This window comes from Manacus vitellinus, unplaced genomic scaffold, assembly GCF_001715985.3.
Source record: "Manacus vitellinus isolate BGI_N305 unplaced genomic scaffold, ASM171598v3 scaffold_22_pilon, whole genome shotgun sequence".
Taxonomy (NCBI): Eukaryota; Metazoa; Chordata; class Aves; order Passeriformes; family Pipridae; genus Manacus; species Manacus vitellinus.
In genome coordinates this window covers 2703947-2728260 of record NW_021939632.1, presented here as the reverse complement: position 1 = coordinate 2728260, position 24314 = coordinate 2703947, and the positions used below count along the sequence as shown (strand labels likewise).

Here is a 24314-nt window from a genome sequence, read left to right as displayed (position 1 = left end):
GAGAATAACTTGACTTTCAGAGATTGCAGATGAGTTCTCCCCACCACACTTGCATTATTCTTTTAATGCAAAAGTTAGTTTTAGATCTAGTGTCTGTGTGTCCTACCACTCTCTGCGTGCTGGGCATGACCTGCAATTTTGCCTGGAAACCCTTTGACAAAAAATGAGTATCAAATCATAACTACATAAAGGAACAGTAATCATCATTAGGACTAAACCCTGGATGGAGTGCAAGAAGTAAATATAAACCAGTTTATTGTAAATATAAACCAGTTTACTGCCACAGAAGTGGAGATAAACACTGCCTAGTCCTCATCACAGATTTATGTCTCGTTCCCTGCTCAGCAGCAGAGCCAAGCACATGTCTAACTTCAAAAATGCAAATATCCCATTGAATTTGTGGAACTATCAGATACTGAATCAGAAAGAAAATTAAATGCTTTCTTCGATTTCTCTCTTCCTCTCCCCTCCTTTCTTGAATGACTAAGGTCACTGTAGCCCTGGTTAGTACTAGTATGTGCCAGTGATCCAATGCATGATGCTTCAGAAATGCCTAGATGAATGCCTGACATTTCAACAGTGGATCCAATCAGGGAAAAATTGCTAGTAGAAGCTAGAAAATCAACTTCCATCCATTCTCTCAATTGGAATATTTCACCAGGGCTTTAACTAACACAAATGTTCAATGCAGAAATTTAATGAGTCCATTGTCTGAGCATTCACTCACATTGTCTGTAAATTGCTTCTCTTCATTTCAGTATCCCTGATGGAATTTGTGTTTTAATTATTTATTTATTTATTTTATAGCAGGCTTTCAATTCAAGATCCCACATAAGCCTGACTCAGTAGAATCTGCCTTGCCCTATATTGCTGGCAGGTCAGGAGTCTGTCATAATGCTGCCAGAGCAGTACCATGTGCTCCTCCTCACATTACTAATGCAGGGAAATGTGGTGGTATACAATGTCTCAAAATACCTGTGCAGCTGACACTAATAAACGAAATAATTAATTAGGGGCAATAATGGTCAAAAGAAGAGGGTGTTTGCAAGTCTACCAGCTCTCTTCCTTATTCCCAGAACCTTTTCTGTTCCCAAAATGGTTTAGAGGAGAACACTGTTCCACTTCCACCTGAGCCCTGAAGAAGTTCTTCATATCAGATTAGTTTCTAATGCCACAATCATGCCTGACCTGACTCATTCATTTATTTTACAATAATACAGCAGCCTGAAGTGCTATAAAACTTGACCTGAAGACAGCACGAAAATCCTGGAGCAAATGAAAAGTTTGATGAGAGATATACCTGTCTGAAAGAAAGAAAGATAGCAAGTCAGCATCAGTCAAGGTGGTTTTGTGTAGACACAAGACATTCAGATACCTGTGATACGTCTGACTTGGTCCCACATGGCATTCCTATAAAATCAGCATTATAAATCTCTTAAAAGAAAAGATTAAAAGAAGAGAGGATGTTTAATGTCCCATGCTGAAATGTCTAATAGACAGAAAAAGCCACAAAAATGATGATAATGTAATACTTGCCTAACATAAATTGTCAAATGACACAAAGAGGTAGAACTTAAACAACCAATTTCTCTGCCTTAAAACACAAGTTATAAGAAGAGCAGAAAACCATCTACTCTTAACTTAGATTGGCAGTCTACCTAAGACATTTAAGTTGAATTAACTGCAAATGGGAAAGCAAGAGGGCCTTAAACCCCAGTGTGAACACTTTAGGATTAAGCCTTTCAGAAATAAATGTAAAGGAAGCAAGGGATATTTTGTCTGTAAAAGAGAGAACATCCACACAGGGATTTGGTGGGCTTTAAATATCACAATTTAATGTCACACCTTTACTTAATTCATCTTAATCTTTCCCATGTGCCTGTCCCACTGCAGCTGAGTTCTTTAATTTGAATATTACGGTGGATCTAATTTGAAAAACAGCATTAGCTGAACCATTTAGCTGAAGACTTGTCCATTTGGGGAGGTTACTCAGTGCTGAGTGACCAGCTACCTCATACCTACTTACTGTCAATACTCTTGGTTTACATTATAGTGTTGTAGGATGTATCACACCACCTAACATGCACTGAGAATTTGTGCAAGGCAAGTACAGTGTTTTAAATTCAGATTTACACCTCTTCACAAGTCTAACATTTACCTGATTAAAGAAGCAAGACTCAAGATTTGCAGAGCAGGTAGGATACCAAGCTGTGATCCAGTGGTAGTGTAAGATTGATACTTATTAACAAAAGTTCAACGCTAAAACAGGAAAACTTACATATTTAATATAAATAATATATTATTATAATATATATTGGCAGGGGGCTTGGAACTAGGTGGTCTTTAAGGTCCCTTCCAACTCAAAGCATTCTCGGATTCTGTGATTCTATATGTTTAAGCCCAAGAGGTTGGACATGCCCAGGGTTGCAAGGATCAAGCCATTATGTCAAGTGGGATGTTTCCATACATTATTTGAGCAACTTGGAAAGCCTACAGAGTATAGAAATCTCAATCTGTGAAAGCCAGTAAAAGGAAAATCTCTAATTTCAGCTGGCAGTAAAGGAAGGGAAAATGAGAAGGACACAAATGGACCTTGAAGACCAAACAGGGAAAGATTCTTGAAATAAGAAAGTAAAAAAAAAAAAAAACAAAAAAAAAAACCAAAACTTAAAAGGCTGGAATTGGAACTCTGTAAGTTAATTGCTTAACACAAAAAAAAAGGAAGGGTTTTGCATAAAAACATAATAAAAACCATGATAGTGTTGCCCTCCCATTACTGGTGTCCTCTGGTAATACTCTCAAAAATTGCATGAGAATAATAAGGAAATGTTAGAACAAAACAGGCTATTAAACCTTCTCCAAATTACACAGAGCACATCCATGACTGTCAGAAGCTGAACTGACTGGGCTGCCAGTGATACTGTGCAGCCACACATCTTTACCTGCAAAATCACCAGAATGGTCTTTCAAACCATTTGAAAGATCATAGTATGGCAAGTAAATGAAAATCAGATCTCACTCATCTCTTAGAATTATTGATTGTATCAGTAAGCTAAGTAATAAGAAAAAGCATGTGTTTACTTTGTCTTCCAAAATATATTTGACAATTTACAGTGCCAGAATTTGTCCAGAAGACAGAAAGAAGACAGGAGAGTATAGGTGGTCACTTTTCATCAGGGTATCAGGTTAACAGCAAAGGCCTCAGCCTTCCATCCTGAGTCTGTTTCATGTTGGTTGTTACACTACAGATTGGGAAAAGATGAATGGGATAAACTGGGATATCACAGATAGAAATAGAAAACATATAAGTTAATCAGGCCCCAGAGAGGACTAAAAGAAACCTTAGAGGCCCTCAAAAAAGCCAGATATAATGGCCAAGGAAGTTCATTGTATCTGCATGAAGTTCTGAATTTGGGAGAAAAGGTAAACTGCTAAGACACATTACAAATGAAAAATGGCTAAGGTACAGCTTCGGGGGGGAGGAGTAAAGGTAAAGCTGTTGATAAATTATTTTCTCACGTGCCTTTCACATAAAATGAGAAGTGAACTAGGTGACATTTCTCTAAGGCCAAAGGAAGTGAGTTAAATGCTACTTGAAAGTAGTTATAACTGATTTTTATTTCAAAATACATGGATGCATTGAGTGGAATTGATCAGGACTTGCACCAGACTATTCAACCAGAGGACAAGGACAGTTAAATATTTAGATTGCAGCAAGTAGGAGATGGCTGCAAGAATGTCTGGGGTCCAGGTCCAGGTTCAGCCTCCTCTAGGAGTAAGCTGAAGACGGTGGAGCACAGCTCAGTAAGGATGAAGAAAAGTCCTCGTATTATGGCTAAACTACAGGACAGCAACATTTCAGAGGATGGTTTAGTAGGGCAGTACAGTTGTTCACAAGCTGGACATCAGCTGATGTGCACATCATGCTGTTAGGTATGAACTGGCTTAAACGTTGTAAGACACAAAGGAATCATTTCAATTCAGTCTACACAGCATTGCTGAATGTATTGTGTCTGGTTTGGGGCAGGAAAGAGATGGCCCAGTTGGAAAGGTCAATAAGAATAACAAGAGATCTAGAAAACATGACCAAAAAATGCCTAAGTGAACTGCACTTGTTCCCAAGGAGAATGCTAAAGGGGAAACATGATGAGAGTCTTCAAACATGTAAGAGGCCATTGCACAGACAAGTGGAAAAAGCTGGTTTTCCTGCCCTTGGGAGGTATATAAGATGTGCATTGCAGCGAGAAAGCTTCAGGTTAGGTATTTTTCTGTCTTTCTAATAGCAAAGGTCACAAACCACTGGGAATAGCCTACAGGGCTGTGGAGTCAATAGAGGTCTTTAGAAACAGTTTGGTCAAATATACCAGGAATGCTTTAGGAAGTAACCTAGATCATGGCCTTTCCCCCCAGGTGCCACCCAGGTCTGTTTTCTGTGTGCAGATAAAATAAGCAAGCAGATAAAATAGGCTGAAGAACAATAAAAAGATAGAATATCTTGACATAGATCTGTAGTACAACCTCAGGCAGACTGCTGTGGTCCAGCCATCTCCAGCCATCTCAGAGACTGGGAACTTCAGAGGATTCAAAGAGCAACAAGTAGGATCAACGGCATGGCAATTCACAAAAGATTGAAAAGATCTGGATTATTATCTTCAGAGAAAAATGAGGGAGACAGAATAAAAGTACATGAAGTAATGTCTGGTACAGAAAAAAAAAAAAAAAACACAACAAAGGAAGTATACAACAAGAGATTAAAATGGAGGACTTTGCTATGGCACATCCAAAGCATTGATGCTAAAACCAAAAGGATTCTGGATGAAAACAGTTTACCACCGTAGGTACAAGAGGAATCTTAAAGTCTATAAAGAAGTCTGCTTCAGCTTTGCCTTACATCAGCCCTTTGCACTGTTCTCTATGGTTGTACCATGCTCTGTTGCAGAAAGGGCGTGCAATGGGGGAAAGCAGCCCAAAAGCTGAATTTTCAGATATTTCTTTTCTAAAAAAACAGCAAAGGGGTCAAAAAGAAGAGCTGTTTGTTTTTAAGAGGACACTGTTTATCTCAGTAGGCTGGGGACTGGCTGACCATGCTTCCCCATCACTATAAGAATGGGGGACAAGTCTGTTCCAAGCACTCTCTGTCTCAGATATATAACGTGTCCTGAGCCAAAAACACTGCTTTGCCCCAAAGCAGTAATTTGAGAACTTGATTAGACTTTGTAAAATTGTAGCCTTGTTATCATCTTAAGAAAACTCAGTGTGTGTATCAAGGAGGTGTATCTCGCTGTCTCTGTGTGTCTAGTTTATCCGATAACGAGCAAACAGTGACAAAGGATCTCCAACCCGGATGACAGCACTGACTACCTAAAAACAGAAGGGCAAAGGTCTTTGTTTCTCAGTCTTACCCACAGTTAACTTAACAAACCTGTTTATTACTGAACGACTCCAGCTATTAAATTTGCAATTCTCTGTACATTTCTGCTGGTGCCTGTGAGGACCTGAAGGGGGATCCTTAATTTAAGGAAACATCTCAGAGACATACCAGGAATTGTACCAGAAATTTGTTTAAAACACAAAGCTAACATCAAGAGACCAATTTCTGGAGAGGAATGTGGCGCTGCATGTAGGCATTAAGAAAAGTGTGACCTTTGTAATGCTGAGACATCACAGTATTTTACATAAGGAGGGAGGTCCCTCCTCAGCTTCTCTCCATGGGTGCACTTTGATAAGGAAGGGATGCTGTCTCTCCTAGTCTCCTAGAGCATCACACCTGGTGTGGCACTTGTCAAGTCCCTTTCACACTGACAAAAGCCTTTAGAAGGTCTTGGTGAGGAATAAGGAGGACTGACTGTATCCTGCTGGTGAGACCCTGAAGAAGGAGAGCATAACCTCACACTTTGTGCCCAGGCACATTCAAAGAGCCTGGGAGGTCAGTCAGGAGGCTGGACCATGTAATGCCAGCTCAGAAAGCCTCCAAAATAGCAATTACCACCTGCTTGGGAAATCCAGGGAGCTTGGCTAAGCCTTAGGGACAATGCAAAATGAAGTGGTCAGAAGAACATCAAGATGGTTTGACTGTGGGCTGAGGATATCCCAGACAACAAAGGCTGTTTGGTAAGTGCTGCTCTCCATCTGCAAAGCAGATGAGAGTTCAACGCTGAGGGTAATTTAAAAGTCAAATAAATGGTTTAAAATGCCTTGTAGTAAGTAAAACCATGTTTCTTTGTAAAATAAACTGCCCTTGTTTGCTGGCTGGATGTGTGCATGCCAAGCCAGACAGGCAGATGAAGAAAAACTGGTCCCTGCGTGAAAGAAGAGAGTCTTGGCCAGTCTGAGAGGAGCTGCAGTAAACGGTGGAAGAAGATATCCCATCAGTGCTTCAAAGGGCAGGTGGACAAGGAGCTGATGGTGGATGAAAGCACATAATTGGAGAGGACAAACAGTGACAGTGCAAAGTAATGCACTGGATGTTCTTCTGGGTCAAAGCTGTGGGGAAAAGCACTGTCCCAAGAGAAGAGGCAGCTTCCCTTTCCCACAGCCCCTCTGGGGAGCTGACAAGTGTCACAGAGCAGTTGTGCAGTAGGTCCTAACTGCCAGACAAAGTTAAATCTCAATTTTCAGAAGCCAGAGGCACAGAGGAAATAGACTCTGATAAAATATCTAGCTGATAACCTTGACAAAATAGCAAAACTAAATAAATAAGCAGGAGCAGGAGATTCTGGGTAACTCATACAAAAGGGCACGGCCAACAAGGTGACCCAAAATCTATACATCTCGGGGGGAAAAATAGCTTTATTAAAAAAAAAAAATTGTCATATTATCAAAGACTTCTTATCAACACCAGTAGATTCAAGCTGACAGGCTGAAATCAATGCCAGCTATTGGAATATGAAGGCATGATAAAAAGCTATGACTTCCTTTGAAAAATGTGCATTTAGATGTAGATCAAGGATACTTTCATTTTGTCAGCTTGGCCATTTTTGATCAACTCACTTAGCATATTTAATTAAAGATATGATAGTCAATCTCGTTTCTAATTGCATGCAAAGTGGCAATATTTTGCAGATCAGTTCCTGCTTGGGAAATGTCTCTGTTTGTAGTACAGCCCACTTATGTACTAAAATGGCTGCTTTTTCTCCACAGTTTACAGAGAAGTTAACGAAGCTGGAGCTGTCAAAAAATAAAACATCCTCTGCTGTAGCTGTGCATACTAACAAGTAATCTTAATGCTGGTGAATTTTTCATGTAGAAATCAGTAAGTCAATGTCCTTAAAAAGGAAAAAAACCACACCTTATTTAGTGCCAAGGTAGACAAATAAAACAATTTGAGAGAGATAGTGAAAAAAACCCACAAAGCAAGTTCAAAACACCATAAAATGTGTTATCAAAGTAAGTTCTGTTGGTAAAACAAAAGTTATCTGGATCACAAATAAAGAAAATAAGTAGTGTGGTGTAGCATAGAGTGAGACAGCATCAAAATATCACATGCAAAAATAGCAAACGGGCTGGGTTAAAACAGAAAGAGGATGTCACTGTGTCTTCACCACAGAAACGCTGATCATAGGCATATAAAATGGTTAATATTGCAGCTTCAAAGTTTAGTCTAGTGAAAGATGATTTTAATAATAATATAGGGACATGTCCTTTGAAGCTAAAATAGAAAAAGGCAAAGGTACAGTAATTTCAATTGTCCTTGCAGGAGCAGTATCCTGAAGCCAATGACGAAGAAGAGCTGCTCACATCAGACCAAAATTCCTACAAGGTAGCAGCTCAGGGTGTCCAGCCCACTAAAACACAGAGCAAAAAACCCACAGAGATTGTTTACTATTGGACACTGTTAATAGTCTGAACCTGTCAAATTTTTTAACACCAAATCATTCCTAAATAATTGGTATTGTGGTACCACCCAACAGGTCCTGCTGGAACTGAAGACCTGCTTGAGCTGGACACAGCCATCAAAAGCACAAGATGTCTCTCTGTCCTCAAGTCTGTTATAACACGTAAAGATGCAACCACCAACAGGAATAAAATGTTCTCTTTCTCTTGTTGCTGAATTTGCACATCCTCTCACTATTCCCTGTAAGATGTCTATTTTTTATAGCTGCAACCGAATTAACAAATGAAGGAATGTTAACCTGAAATCACTGCAGACAAGGAATCTGGGGAGGAGAGAGGGAGTGCAGGGAGCTGCTGTGATCCTCCCCTGTGATCTGCCTGACTCCAACCAGCAGCTGCTGGTAAAAGCACCACCTTGCACGGTCAGGCTGTCCCTCTGTGTTTGCATAGTTTCTAGTTAGGGTCATGCATTCAGAAAAAAAAACACTTCTTTGCACAGTGAAAGCTTTTTCAGACCTATAGTAAAGCCTGTAGCAGCAAACCAGCAGCAATACAAACAACTACACTTAAATGAACTAGCAGGTTTTTGTGATTCATCCCAGATAAATTGTTCCCTTTTCCTCTTAGTAGATCTTAAAGAAATTTGCATCAGAATGGGCAAAAGAAATCTCGATCACCCTCTAGAAAAGGAGATACTGGTCATCAAACATTGCACTTCCTGTAATTGTCATCATGTTGTGAGTAAGAGCTGGCACGAATTGCAGTTTAATTGTTTGCAAAATAACTTCATATAAAAGGTGCCCCCATTTTATCCCAGAGCTCCTGGCACAGCAGCCAAGCCTCGAAATGTGCTCACACAAGCCCTGTTTGAGGAGCAGTACCCCTGAGCCCAGTTCAAAACACCACATTGGCTGCTATCCCCTGTACACTACTGAATGTGCTGTGCCCAGGTCCTGCATCTCCTCCCATGCCCTGTCCCCCCATCCACAGCTCACCAGCATTCCCACCAGATGAGAACTGGTCCCCTGCAATGCATCCCTGGCCTGTAGCCTCCACACAGCCAGGTGCTCCCTTGTGCAGATGGTCCTGCCTGTCCCCAGCCTCCCTTCCAACACCTTAAAGCCCTTCCATCACTCTTCAAACTGCTTCCTTCCACGTGGACATTTCAGAATCCATCATAGCCCACAAAAAGCTACCAGCAACACAGATTTCTCCCCTTGGAACCTTTTCCAACCTGGAAAAGTTGAGGTAAGATACTGCCTGCTGTCACACCAGTAAGCACACTAACCTGTAGCTGGGTTTTATACTAAATCCCTTCTAAGATTCCCTGGCTTTGCAATTACCAAAGAATACAAATAACAAGGATACAGCAAACAACGCAGGGCTACACCTGTGAAATAAAGGATTTCTGACAATAATCATGAAGAGGAGCTGTTACCTGGAGGAGCAAAGCACACGTGATTGTGCAGGGAATGAGTCAATAAGAAAAGCAGAGGAACCAGAGAACAAAACCAGGACCAGCTGGCAGGTGCCCCTTTGGAGGTGTGTGACTCCATCAAGCAGCTGCATTCCAGCCCCAGCCAGGCACAACATTCCCCCAGCCAGAGATGGTGACAGTTCCCGCTCTCCAGCAGCCAGAGAGCCATAGCAAGCAGCAGGACAGCCACAGATGGGTGGGGGAAGGAGGAGCCTCCAAGGCTGTGGGCTGCACTTGACCACACTCACAGGAAAGGAGGCTCCCATGGCAGCATTTTCCAGTCAGTCACACACTTACCCTGGGAGTTACCAATCTGCTGCTGGAGAGCACTGCTTAAACTGCTGGAGAGTCTGGGAGGAAGAGGTTACAAGTAGCTGCCATCTGCAGCAGAGCAATCACAGAGCAGGGCAATCCACACAGAGAACAAAATACAGGTGATCTCAGCCCAAAAGAGCCTCACCTGCCACCTCATTAATTGCAAGCTAGTCATATGCTTCATTGCACACACAACCTAAAATAGCATCCCACCACAGCTTTTCCCCTCCAAATTCACAGCAGCAGGCACCAGGCACTAAACTGGTATGAAATGAAAGTTTAGGGGACCATGGTACACAGAGGGAACTTGCCTTCAGCTTACTGCGGCAGCCACAGCACCAGTGGTTTGTCTCTCCGTTTCCCCTTCCTCCTCCCATAAATTCTGCAAGAACAGTCAGGTTTGCATCTCCCTAGCCCCAAAGGATGCTCCAGTACATTCCCATGGAAAGGTACCCAAGGAGCAGCAGCCCCAGTTTTTGGGGACAGTCCTTACCCTGTGGAGAAGGACCTTTCTTGGAAACTTAGCAAAAGCTGATTTCGTTCACAGCACAGAGGGACACAAGTCTGAGCTCCTCTTAAGATAGTGTTTAAGGATGACAGCAAGTCCCAGTGCATCTCATATGGGCACCATCTTGCAACCATAAATGACTCAGCTGTGATCAAAAGAGGGCAGAGGCTGCCAGTGTCCTGTCCAGGGGATGAGCAGAGGAGACACAGCCCTGGGTGTACACAGGATGTGCAGCTCCACGGGCAGCAGAGCCACAACTGCCACAGCCTGTGCTCATCTGCCTCGCCCCTGAGCACAGAGACCCCCAGCAACCAGGGATAGCCTTTGCCACAGCCCCACCAGCCTTTCATGTGCTGTAGACACCCACTGTGGAGGTGGCAAACTGTCACGTCCTTGTCTTTCTGCAGCAATTTCCAATTCATCTGCCCCTAACGTACATCTTGGCAGCCCAGCCTGGCTGTACATCACTAATCATTTGCATCAAGCAGACCCACAGGCGCAGGGCTGTCACTAAATGAGTTCCTTCTGAGTCTTAGGATTTATGGCTGCATCCATACCACCAGTGCCAGGATGGCAAAGACTCCTCCACAGTTTGACTCCTTTTACTGCTCTAAAAAAAAGAGATAATTATCAAGGATGAGCAAAAGAGCATGTCCCATTATCAAATAATTGGAGAAAAAATCCAAACAATCAAAAACCAAAGAAAATGAAGACTTGACAGTAGCTGAGGTTATGCAAGAAGAGGAAGGGAAGCATCATCTCCCACTCAGCTGGAAGAAGTCAACACAGAAGAGGCTGCAGGAGAGCAGAGCACCTTGACTGCACACTCTCTGCCCTGGGGTGTTTTGTTTGGTTTTTTTCTAAACAAGAGGTACAAGTCCAGGCTCTGCTCCTGAAGATCCTGTCAGAGATGGTCCCCAGCCAAGTAAGAAATCCAAAAAGCCTCTCAGAGGAGCTAGAACAAAACTTTGCATCTGGAGTCACGTATGACAGAACAACTCAGATCAGTCTTCTCCATCTTTGAGGAAGTTTGGATGGGGATGGAAGCATGATGGCCAAGATCTGCCTCTTCTCTGACAAGTTAGCCATAAGCAAAGAAAATTTTAATTCTCCTGGTCCACAAATGAAAATAGTTTCTCTCACAGACACTGTCCAGTAGGAAGAACTTGAGCTGAAAGGCCAACAGGGAGTGTGCGTTAGATGGCTTTTGGGGGGGGGGGGGTTAGATGGCTCTTTTGGTTTTATTTTTTGCTTTCTTTTCTCTTTCTTTTCCCCCTGTGCAAAGCATGCCTTACATCTTTCTCTTTTTTTTCTTTTTTTTCTTTTTTTTTTTTTGGCTCTGTTTAGCCTGTATTTGGGTTTCTCCGCGGAAGCCTGCTGGATCAAAGGGCACTTGTTTGAAGGAGGTGCGCAGCTGGGTTTGCTTTGCCCGATCCTTCCCGGTGCCACGTGCGTGGTCACCAAAGCCGTGTCGGGGCAGTGACACGCACTCCTGACAGTGACACCAACAAGCATTTGCGCTAAAATGCCAACTTCTGACAGAATCCACAAACACGCTTGCAAACACCCAGGAGGCAAACAACCACCGAGGCGGCCGCGAATTGCACGTCTGCGAGGAGAGCTGGGGAGCAGCGATTAGCAAAGAGCGCTGCGGGCGCGACGGGGCAGGTAAGGGAGCGCTGACGAACGTGTGAGCAGGGAGCGATCACATTGCAAAACCACGCAGGGGCTGTCGCTTTATCCTGGAGCCTTGACAGGCACACACGGACCCCCCTGGCTGCACTCTGCTTGCACAAGAGCCTCCGACCCGAGCAGTGACGTTGGCTTGGGCGCTGCCTCCAAGCAGCCCCGGGCCAGGCGCGGCGCTGCGATTTGGCTCCGGCAGGAGCAAACGAGCACAGGTACGGGCAAGATTTATTTTTCCTGTTGAAACACATTCGTCTGCAGATTAGCAGCGGCTCTGTGCACAGGGAGCCTGGATACCGCCAGGTGACTCTGCTCTGCCAGCCTACAGCCGTCCCGATAGGCAAAGCACATATTCGGCAACAACGCCCAGCTCTCCAGCCACTGTCTGGTTCCTCTGGGATTAGTGTCCTGCTCTTCAAGCACATAAACCCAGATGCCAGTGGGACATCAACCTGAAAACTTTTTTTTTTTTTCCGGAGGAAGAGGGAAAAAAAACCATCTATAAGATAGGGGTTCCCTTTCCTAGAGAACAGCAAAGCTGGTGTTTCTGGACCAAACCCAAGAAGGCTCTGTAAAATTCCCAGTTTCTAATATTTACTGACAAAAAGAGGGCAAAGTCTTCAAAAGCAAACCCACAGCAATCCTCTACAGCTTCTGTTCTGTTCATCATTTAGGGGAGACTATGTCTGAAATCTAATTATCTCTCTGCAACTCCCTGTGCAGTTGAGGCAGACAGAGAGGGTTCTCCAGGGAGCAATTCCTTCAAAACTGCCTGAAACACCTACCTTGGGATGTGACCAACTCTCACTCCCAGCACCAAGGGATGCTACACGGAAATTACTCCAGATCCTGTCTTCTGGGACATGTGAGTCAGACTGCAACTTTACACTCAGCAGAGCAGCTTGTCCTTCCCAATATTAGCCTCTTCAAACACTTGGAGGTCAAGAAACATCTTTGGTGTGTGTTGACCTAAGGGACTACAACAAAGCTACAATCAGTCAGCGAGAGGAGGCTATTTCAAGGTTTGTGTTTTATTTTTCTTTCTTTCCCCAGATTATGGCAATCTACTAACTGGATTTAGAGCTCCCATACAGCCACACAGCAGTTTGCTTTTCCATTCATTGGCTCCAGAAATGTCCCTTGTTCAGGGACAGCTGCTGAGACATGAACAGAATATAATACGCTCTCAGGGGCAGTGGGGGAAGTGCCCCTCTTGCCACATCACTGGCCTGCAGCAGGAGAGGTTCCTCTGAAGTGCACCGTGATCACTCTGCTACAAGAAAATCACTGCTTTGGGAGGGGAAGTGTTGATGCAGCAGCTGAAGAACTCTTGGACGACCCAGCTTGCCACTCACTCTGTAAGGACAATGGGGGAAAAAAGAAAAGTGACTGCCAGGGACATGGTTCATCAAGGCTAAGCAAGAATTTCTGCAGTTTTTAAACATGAGAAAAAAAGGACAAAGCACATTTAGCTGGAGACAGAAGGGGAAAGGGCAGGAAAACAGACAGGAAGAGGAGAAGCAGTGCTGACCAAGGCTGCTCAACCCAACCTGAAAGGCAATCCATGCTGCCCAGAGAGCTCTTCAGCAAAACACCACATCTTTCTGAATGACAGAAAAATGTTCTTCAAGAGACACCATTCCTGCCTTTCTAGAACCAATACATAATCAAATGTAATTAAGCTTAAATTTCCAGGGACAGATAATTATGGAACCACCTGTAAAGAAGCAGTGCCATCCTTGCCAATGTACATCCCAGGAGACTGGGACCATTGGTGAGGACTTAAGGGGACTATGCACAACATAACTCAGCAACATTTTTTGAGACCCTTTCCATCCACAACTAATAGATAGGAAGAACAGAAAGAAATCAAGAGTGCAATCACACTGTAAGTGAAAGATTAAGGTTTGTGTACTGTGGATGGCCACCATATCAGTAGAAGCCACCCCAATTTTGTGAGCATCAGCATCAGGCAGACTGAACAACTTGGAAGGGACTGAACCAGCATGAAGGGAGGATGAAGGGGAACAGCCATGGAGCTGGGATGTTCAGAACAAAAGCAATGAAGGAAATGGACCAGTTGCCTGCTACAGAGTGGGTAACACATAAAATCACCTGTTACGAGCCATTTGCAGGCACAAACCTGGCACAAGGGTGTTACCAACACCTGGTGGAAAGATACACATGACAAAGCACTAACACCAATGGAAGGCAGAAAGGTACATGACAAGAGAGGAAGGTTACCCATCTGGCAAAGATGACAGGAACAACTTTTGAACCAACAAGCATGTTTACCTGCTCAGGCAGCTCAGGAAAACTTGCCATCTCACCCTACACAGGCCACTCTAACCTGAGGCACCAATGCTCAGCTCTGTTGCTCAGGTCCAGGGCTCTTGCATCCCACATGTTGCTCCTCATGTGAAGAAGTAATCCCAGCTCTGCTGCTGAGCAGAGCCATCTCTTGACCACGGCAGGTTCATGTGAATCAGTCCTGAAAGCCAAATTTATAAACATACTCTTCCACCAGCTGGGCCTGTGTTTCCCAAACACAACCTTGCCCAAACCTCCAGCTGGGCTTGCAGAGCTCTGTGGTTTTTTCCCTGTGCTTATCTCCAACCCTGCTCCTATTAACAGCTAATTTCCCCTCTATATCCTTATCTGCCTACTCAAAGAGGGATCTTGCAACACAGAGGTTAATTAGCTCCCAAAGGCAGGGTCCTACAGCACCTCACCACCCTCTGCTCTCCTAAAACCAGCCAAATCCTGTCAGCACCCCCAAATCTGGAGCCTGCTGCCCTGTGACCCTCCAGGAACATCTCCATTAGACCCAGCTCCCCAGTCCCTGTGTGTTTGTTGGGGACCTCCAGTACTACAATGCAAATGCCATCTCACTCTAGTAACTGGTGTAAGGAGAAAGGAGAAACTTCACCTGAATGGAGTCAATAATTCTCCAGGACCATCTGCCAAGGAGCACCACTGAGGCTTCTGTCCTGCCACTCACATGTTTGCTGGCAAACATCACTTTATTTTACTTATTGTCACTTTCATTTAACTCCAGCCCAGGAAGCTCCATAGTGGATGTCAACATGAGAGAGAAAAAGGAAATGTTTTCAAATTTAAAAGTAATATGAAACCCAGTAAACACTAAATTGCCTTGTAATCCCAATCGTTACATTTGTTGGTAGGAAACAGAAAAAGCCCAGCTAAGCACTATGTATTTAGCATTTTAAAGCTAAAAATAGCAGTAACTTCATCAGCAGGGAGAAGGAGTTTGAACAGAAAGTGAATGATCACCAGCAATTATTTCTGGATATTTTAAGTAAGTGCCCTGAAATTGGAAAAAGCAATGCCATGTTCAAATCCCTATCCTGGCTTACAGGAGAAATACAATCAGGTGAAGTACTGCAGAAAGGGGAGGAATGCTAATGGCAAACATAAAGAGAAGTTAGAGGTTAGAAAAGATTAGTTATCTTTAAGGAAGCAAGATGTATCAGGGAAGATTTAACACTGAGAAGGATTTTAGATTTTGAAAGGAGGCTACCCAGACCAAATGGTGCCTCCGTGTCTACAACTTCCTCATGAGGGGAAGAGGGGGGGCAGGCACTGATCTCTTTTCTGTGGTGATCAGTGACAGAACACAAGGGAATGGCCAGAAGTTGTGTCAGGAGAGGTTTAGGTTGGATATTAGAAAAAGGTTCTTCACTCAGAGCATGGTTGGTGCTGGAACAGGCTCTCCAGGACAGTGGTCAGAGCACCAAGGCTGACAGAGCTCAAGAAGTGCTTGGACAATACTCTCAGGCCCATGGTGTGACTCCTGGGGATGGTCCTGTGCAGGGCCAGGAGCTGGACTCAGTGATTCTTGTGCGTGCCTTCCAACTCAGAATATTTTGTGATTCTGTGAAACTAGCCCACTCCATCAGTGAATATTGCAGACACATGACATCGTTCAAAGGTTAATTCATTACTTTTATTCCAAGATGTTGGAGAGTTTGGTCAAATTTCAGCAACAGCATAGAATTATAATGTAATACTGTGTTAAACTACACAAGGATATGCTTTTCACTTCATTTGGGAGGATGTTAAAACCAAATCACACTTCGTGCGGACTCTTCATCAGGCACAGCTGTGCATTAGCTCCATCACGAGGAGATCTTTTCTCCTGAGTCACATACAGGGTACAGCACTAGACACCAGCTGCCTTAAATTAATGCCTGTATCTCCAGATCCATATAGCTTTTTCTCAAGCTTATAGAAATCCCAACATAAGAGATCTCTGAACCATGGACGTTGATTTCCAACAAGTCTTGGATTTCAGGAGGCATTCCTCAAGGCTGAAAGAAGTCAAATATTTCATCTGTTTATAAAAATATATAGTTACAGAGACTGGATAACTATAGGCCTGTCAGTCTGAGATTAATCCCTGGGAAAAGAATAGTTGATACAGAGTTAAAAGAGATTAGCGCCAATCAACACGTTCACGAAAAAACAAATACTGTCAAATTAATTCTCATTTTAAGAGATTACAGTTTCCTTGATGGAGCAATAGCATTAATGCAGCAATTCACCATATCACAGCTCTTCTCATTCTGGTTGGGCTGGTCCTGCTCTTAATCAGAAAGCAGAGAGCCAGCCTAGCAATCCCTAAAATAAATTAAAACCTGGTCAAAGGCTTCAGGATGTAAATGGAAATAGGAACTCTTTGGGGAAGCAGGGTCCCGCTGAGTCCTCGCATTGGCTTTGTGCTGGTCAGTGTCTTTACTGGGAGCCTGGGCAGTAAGAGCATTACTGAGACCACGGGTGAGGTGGAGGTGGAAAGGATTAGAGGGCCACTGAAGAAGAGGAGGCTGTGCTGCTGGGAAGCAGTGATGAGTCACCTGATGGAAGCAAACAAGGAGCAGGTCGGTGGCTCCATGCGGCCCCAGTGTGGGCTGGCTGGGGGAAGAGCCACTCTGAGAGACAGCAGGAGCACCTGGTGTAGCTTGAAATGATCAGGATTACCTCGTGGCTGACACAGTCCATGGAGGAGCACAGGGAATGTCACATGGGAATGGGAATGCTGCTGTGGCTGTTGCAATGTCCACTCCAGTTTGGCAAACGCAGCTCTGTCACTTGGCTCCAGGGGGATCTTGGCACAGCATGGCTCTTCCCTGCTGCTCCCTGAGCATCCAGTATCTGCAGGGCCATCAGAGGTGAGCAGGCAGGAGCCACCAGCCCTTTGTTTGGAATCTAATAGCAAACAAGTGAGGCTGGAAATAAAGTCTGTGCTTTTAGGCCCTGGAACAACCATCATGAGATTTGGCCTCTCTGTCACCAGAGAAAAGCTCATTCAAAGCAGCACTGGGCCAGGGCAACTTTGCCATCTCTTACACAGGACTGCAGCTTACACAAGTAGCCATAGATCATTCCTTCTGACCATGCAGCTGGCACCACTTCCAAGCAGTTATTAAAAATAAAAAAATACTGCTAGCTCATAAACCTTTAAGTGCAGCTCACAGTTGCATTTTTGTGGTGTGAAAGGCGCCCAAGGAACCTGCACACAAGCTGCAAATCACGGTGTAACACATGGTGCTATTAACAGCAACCTACAAGAAGACACAAACTCATCACTAAATCCTGCATGGAAATCTGCTCCAGGTTAACCATCCCCTCGTATTTAGGCTTCCATTACACCCCAGCTGTTCGATGGTTCTCGTACCTCTGCAGGGCAGGAGGGGAGAAGGTGCCCGCCTCCCTCCCACCGCAGCTGTATCCCGGTCCCTGCGAGCTCCTGCTGGAGACCCACAAGAGGGCAGTCGGGGTTGCCTTTTCCCTCCGACTACATCATTTTCCACCTTAACATCCAGGGAAGCCTCATCACAATGTCACCTTTCATCTTCTGCGGACACTTATAGCTGCTTTCTGAAGAGAATGTCGTTGGTGTTATCATATGCCACGATATATACAGGTAACAGAACATGTTTGCTGCAGATGAAGCAGCTATTTATTAATTGTAGTCCCTGGGATAGTGGTGGTACGTGGGGCAGCCTGTTTTAGAGCTGCATCAGCCAAGAGGCTCCCCAGATCCCATGGCTGATTATGCTGGTGTTTGTAGGATCGGAGTGTCCATGAAGTCCATGCTACATTTTTGGAGACTGAAGCTGCTTCTCCTGTTTTATTTATTTGGAAAAGTCAAAATGATTGTATTAGGTACAGATACAAAATATGAGAAAAAAATACATCTCTCCTTCTAAGCTGAGGAGAAATGATACACCATTATCAGTGCTGAACTCCAAGACCACATTCACCACTACAGGTTTCACTCAGGTATTATCATTATACTGTCATTAGTATTAGATAGCTGCCTTTGACAGCCCTTGAAACTTCCTTACCTCTTGTTACCACCTCCCTCCCTTTTTTTACCTCTCCAAAACAAGGACCACACAGTGCTGCTTTCCCCTTCTCCTGCACAGCCCAGCCTCCAGGTACAGAAGCTTTCCACCTTTATCCTCTCCAGTTCCTCCACCCATTCCATCTCTGCTCTCCCTCCTGCCTGTTCCCTGTCTCTTGTCTTCTCCTTACTTCCTCACCCTCTTGTGCATCTCTCCTCAAAACAGGAGGAGCTTCATATGCAGCTTAACTCTGTCCTTGCCTGTCCAAGCACGGCACCATCTCCCCTTATCTCAAAAATACTCTGTATTTTCACTCTCTGGAGCTGTTTTTCTCCAAATCCATCCAAAATCCTTTCCAATTTGTCTTTGTTTCATGTTTTAGATATCTTCTACAAGTCAGAGCCAGAAGATTCTTTTTGAAGAAAACACAGCATTGGGAAGGCCACTCCAGGTAAACCATTCAAAAGCAACAAAAAAGGCAGCGGGGGAAGAAAGGGGGAAGTTTCTCTGCATTTGACCCTCCACAAGTCAGAATCGTGAGATCCTTTTGGTAACACTGTATCACACCAAGAAGAACCAGAAAACAGCAGCTAGCCTCACAAACCTTAGGGAGATAGCCCTGCCCTGAGACACACAGCTCTGCTGGGGAAGTAAGTGGGAGCCCATCAGGCAGGAGCAGACATGGGCTCTGTGGCAGCAGCAAAGCCACTGCTTACACAGGCAACTGCTTTTACTGGTCATGCACAAGTATTTTGTGTTTGCATTGGTCACCAAGGCCTGTGCGCCAAGTTTCCCAGCTCCCATTCCGCTTGCTTTCTTTCTTTGCATTATTACAGAGCAGCCCTGTAATGGGGGATTTTATTACACCTTGTCCCTCCCCACAGAGCTCTGGAGGTAAATACAAGACAGAGGCACCAGGGATATGGAGAACAGGGGCACAACAAAACAGGGGTTGGAGCCCTGCCCTGCCATTGTATGACAAGTGTGGGGAATTAAGACTACTTCCTTCCCTGTAATCCTTCAGGCAACATTAGAAAGTGTTTGTCGTTTCTCGAACTAAAATGCACAAAGGAATTTCAGTGGTAGGGAGAGTGACACAAGAAAACAAGGTCTCCCATTGTCAGATGCAGTGCTCCCAGCCAAGCCAGCTGCTCCGGGACTGCTGCATGTTTGGCCACAGCCACCACTTTCCTGCACCAGGCAAACTCCTCAGTGTGGACACGAGCACCAGGATCTGCTCTACGCCTGCCAAGGTAGTCCCTGCACACAGCTGCTGGGTTAGCACTGCTTGGGCTGATGTGCCAGATACTGAAACAACACAACATTAAAAAAAGAGTCCATAAAACCATTTCAGCAGGCTCCCTCACCCCAGCTACATTTCAGGAGCAGACAACAGTAGCAACTAAAATGCACTGACATGTCAAGGTCCCAGCAGTAATGGGAAAGGTCAGAGATGGCATGAGCAGTGATAATCCACCCAGCAAAGCTTCCTGGGACAGGAGTGACAGGGGCAGCAAATCAGATGATCCAGGCAGGTAAACACATTCATATACAAACATTTTACTAAGATGGAGTTAAAATGGTCTTCCTTCCTGCTACTGTTCTCAAGGCCTCCCACCAAATTTTGATGTTTATGGGGTAACTGAAGGAAGCTCACTGAGGCAAAGTGGAACAAGTCACAGGAGTTAAATCCACACTGTAACTGGAAAAACGCACATTTCACAAGTGTACATGTGTCACACGGGCACTTTTACCCACATGGAAACAGCCATTAACTAGCTGGTTTCACCTTAAAAAGTTAAAAAGCTAAGAGGAGAAACCTTCACTGTTTGCCAAGATCCCCAAGTACACACATCACATGCAATGCTTTTCTGGAAACACAGAGGTAAAAGCAATAAAGATATTGCAAATTATCCTTAATTCGCCTTTCACCCAATTTCTGTCAAACAATGCAAACTGTTTTCAAACACGTCTTCTCCTACCTAGGTGAAGATACACATGAAATTCAGACAGCTGACTTGCAACAAGCATCTAATTTTGGCCTTAGCACTACATTCTTCACCTAAAAGGCAAGCTGTGCACAATTTACTGAATTTTAAACCCAAATTTGGAGGCCACTTGAGAGCTAAGATGGACAAGAACTGATTAATCAAACAGCAGTTTTCAGAACTGGAAGACAGTGCTTTCACAAAAAACAACATAACAAAAATATCAAAGACCAATTTTATTTATCTTTTTTTTGGCACAAAACTTACAAGAACCATTTTGTTCCCTTCTTAAATTTAGTACAACTAGCAAGGAAAAAAAAAGGCATACTAATACATTTAATGAGCTGTACAGCAAGTGACGTGTGGAAAGAGGCACCAGAAAGATCTACCAAAAATCAAAGTGCATGAAAAATACCTACTCTGAGCGCCTCATGGTATTGTATTAAGGCACCACTCCTTTAGAAGGTTTACTGAATACATCAAGTGTGCAACTTCTTGGTTTGGAATGTAAGAGTCCTTCAGCCTGTATCGGAACCAGGTACTGCGACCTCTGCATGGAACAACACTTCTCCTTGTAAATGTTAAATGGAGAGGCCTCTTCCTGCCCAACATCATCTCTCAGCCAGGTGTGTCACTGTCATATGCTTTGAAAAAGCCAACACAGGTTATCAGAGTGACCAGCATTTTACTTCAGAGTTTTAAGCTGTAGTGTACACCAGACCTATGAATTCTTTACAATGGTTTTATAGAAAAGAAATGCTGCAGAGACAAAAGTAACATGGGACATATCAGGAACTACATTTAGATAAGTTTTATCAAAAGAACATGTAAGCACTTTCTGGAGTATCTCTTAAAAAAAAAAATCTGAGTAGTGTTATAAGCCAGAATAATTAAATACACTTTTCAACAGAATATTACAAAGCTTTCTCCATGACTAGCAATCAATTCTGACAATTCCACAAGACTTCAGGAACTTTCAGTACGGATGTAGAAAAAGCCCAATATTAGACAGTAGTGATTTTCATAATTAGAAACATTTAATGCAAATACCTGCAACTGCAAATCATGTCATACAGGTGTGTATATACACACACACACACACACATTGAAACATCATTACAAGGGCCAAACAGACACCTTGGTTCATTGTGGATTCTGCACATCACTGCTCTGAAGTACTACAGAAGCTGCAGGTTTTTTATTTCAGCACCTTCATTAGGAACTATTTGTTCAAGAACCAAACCACTTCAGTCACAAGAAGGTGCCACAGGCCAGATTCACATCTAGTGTAAACAGGTTCCAAACAACCAAACAGAAGTTGCATCTGCTTCTTACCAGCTTTGACTTTGGTTTTGCTGCTCAGCTGGATCACCAGTCTCCTTTACTTGCAGAAAGAAGTTTAATAAGAAATCAATGCCCGTATCAAAACTGAAGTGGGAACCAGTAAATGCAGAATATTGTTATCAAACCACTGTACAACACCTCTACTGTAGAGAGTTTCAAACATCTCAGGAGCTTGAGACTGCTTAACCTGAACTCTGGAAAAGTATTTTTCTCTATGGACATGCAAAGGCATTTAAATATGAACTCTAGGAATTACAATATTTCATTTTTTGTCCTCTTACGGTGTAAACCTCGAGAACACAACTGTGTGCCCCATTATAAAACCAAAGAACCCTTGAGCATTAAAAATTCTAAACAGCAAGGGCTGCAAAGAAGGGCATCTGGAAGTGATCTACACATTACAGAGCATGGTGTTTCACAAGTCTCAGAACAGTTCAGTTCATACTTGCTGGGATAAGTTTCCTTATACCTTTGTCCCAATACAGAGCTGTAGTTTTCAGTAACTCTTTAACCCCTGCATTATTTGCTCCCACATATAAAACATGCCACAGAAGTGGCAGTCAGGGCTAAACATTTAACAACATGTCCTTTTCATCCTTTATTAACAATTACATTTATTTCATGATTTGTATGTAAGTCATGTAGCAACTTAACATTGGTGTTATATACTGTGCTTCCATTCTCTGGCACTTGGAGGAGAAACTCATTTCCAGACAATCACATCTTGCTGAAGCATTCCTTTGCATTTGTCCAAACTTGAATTCCCTTTTAAAAAAACAATTAAAAAATCAATAGGTGGGAATATACTTTATTTGCAAACCTCATCCACAGACTTTCTTCTACAGAAGACTCTACAAAGAAGTCCCATAGAACTTCACACAAGAATAAGGCAGAGACCACAATGAAACTGGACCACAAATGTCTACTTTATATATACATATCTATATCTATCTATATATATATATACACATCAACATTAACATGTCACTGAGTTCAAGTGGGATGGAATATGTGGGAGGTTTTATGCTAGTGATTTCCAGTCTTCTGTGACTGCCACGTTCCTAGTTATTGAAAGTCTGCATCTGTCCCCCTGCTGATATAATAAATATACTGGCCTGGCCTTTCACAAGCCAAACGTACCTTTTTGCACATGCTAATCTGCATAACAGCATAGCTTATAAGTGCCTCCTTCAAATCGTGATTCTTTTGCTCCTTAAACCGTTCAATGTCAGCCCAGGCACTTTTCACAAAGTCTCTGAAATTAAAAGCAATTATCTCTGTTAGTAAGTGTTTTAAGTGTTCCATCCTCAGCTCACATTCCTTCTTCTGGACTCTCAGTAGAGCAGCTGTGTTTGACAGAGAGTAAACCAAGTCCTGCAATTATTATGTATCCTTCGGTGTCCTCATTTAATAACTGGTACTACTACCTAATTCTCCATCTTATTCTTAAGGTTTTTAACCTAGAGAATCAGTTTCACAGGACACATTAGGATGTTTGTTTGGTGGGGTTTTTTCCCCAGGAAGCATCACTGCCATAGAAGCAGCGTAAGTCAGAATACACATTTTTCTTCAGATTCCTTTGGGGTAACTAAATCTTTATGCAGACGTTCAGCACAAAACATTGCATGTTTCTTTTTCAGTTGTCAAGTCAGAATCTTCATCTTCCCAATGTGAAAACTCGGGATGCAAGACTGTCAAGTACAGCAAACATGCAAATTTACTTGGACAATTCACTTCAGAAACTAATTTTGGTTTGGTGATTTGTGGTCAGGTCTCTTTAACAAAAATGGAGGCAGATATCTGTAATTCATACTTTCATTTGTGCTGGACTTTACATACAAGGCAAGTATTCACTTGAAAATTGCTTCCAGAGCTACAAAAGCACATCTCCAATACATCTGTCAAAATGATTAAGAAATTGCATTTACTGTTGTTTTGAACTATTCATGAACCAGTCTTATCTTTCCAGCTCTAACACTAACACATTAGGAGATACCACGTTTACCCCTTGTGCTATATGACAAACGTGCTTTGACACAATCACATCACCTTAGGAATGTTGGCTTCTATTTTTCATTTCTGCATTCCTGAAGAAAATGTCATTAGAGCACCAAGAAGCAGTTACTCAAACACAACTCACCAGAGCTTCTAATCTCTTTCAAACAGGAGTCAGTTGTCCCCCATATGAGAGGATGCAGAACACAAGCTCAGGACCCATACACGTAAACCAAACTAAATACCATATTTGAAGCACATCAGCTTTTGAGCCTCAGCCTACTCAGCTGCAGACCCACAAGCCCACCTGCTAAATATATTACTAGTTGAACATAAAAGCATGCAAGTTAGCCATTAGAGTGGGCTCAGTAACTGGGAAAGTCATCAGGTTTTACATAAGCCATACACTCAGACCAGAAGCTAACTGCATGTACTGCACTTTATTTCACAACTTGCAGCTGACAGGAGCTTTTATAGACAGCTCATAAACACCAAGAATATATTAAAAACACTTATAAAATGCAAACACCTTCAAGAGCATCCAGTCAAGGACTTTTGCTAAGACAAGCCCTGTGTTTTCTTTGAGACAGTCAAGCCCATTTACCTGCCCTCCAGATTTTTAGACTTCAATTGCTCTTCTCCTTCCTGTATCTGCTCTTCTAGAACCTTTATCTTGGCTTCTCTCTGCTCAGGGGTTTCCTGCCCGAAGAGCTTGCTGGTCATCCCCTTCAGGGAGAAAGTTCTCACAGTCTACAAAAACAAAGACACACTAGATTTGGAATTCCTGAGCACAGCCACAA

At 43.3% G+C, this 24314-nt stretch overlaps 1 protein-coding gene across 3 annotated transcripts in view; it reads right to left on the bottom strand.

The window, feature by feature from the left end:
- Nucleotides 1–20394: 20394 nt before the first annotated feature.
- SNX4 (sorting nexin 4) overlaps nucleotides 20395–24314 on the bottom strand; it is a 32753-nt gene continuing 28833 nt past the window's right edge. For 2 of the 3 annotated variants that reach the window (XM_029959868.1, XM_029959869.1), the window contains exons 11-13: nucleotides 24119–24264; nucleotides 22660–22774; nucleotides 22093–22284 (exon numbers count right to left, since the gene is read on the bottom strand). In XM_029959868.1, coding sequence (XP_029815728.1) covers nucleotides 22237–22284; nucleotides 22660–22774; nucleotides 24119–24264 — 309 coding nt within the window. In that variant the 3' untranslated portion in view covers nucleotides 22093–22236. Of the gene's footprint in view, nucleotides 22285–22659; nucleotides 22775–24118; nucleotides 24265–24314 lie in introns of all 3 variants that reach the window. The other variant, XM_029959867.1, reaches the window with a different exon arrangement.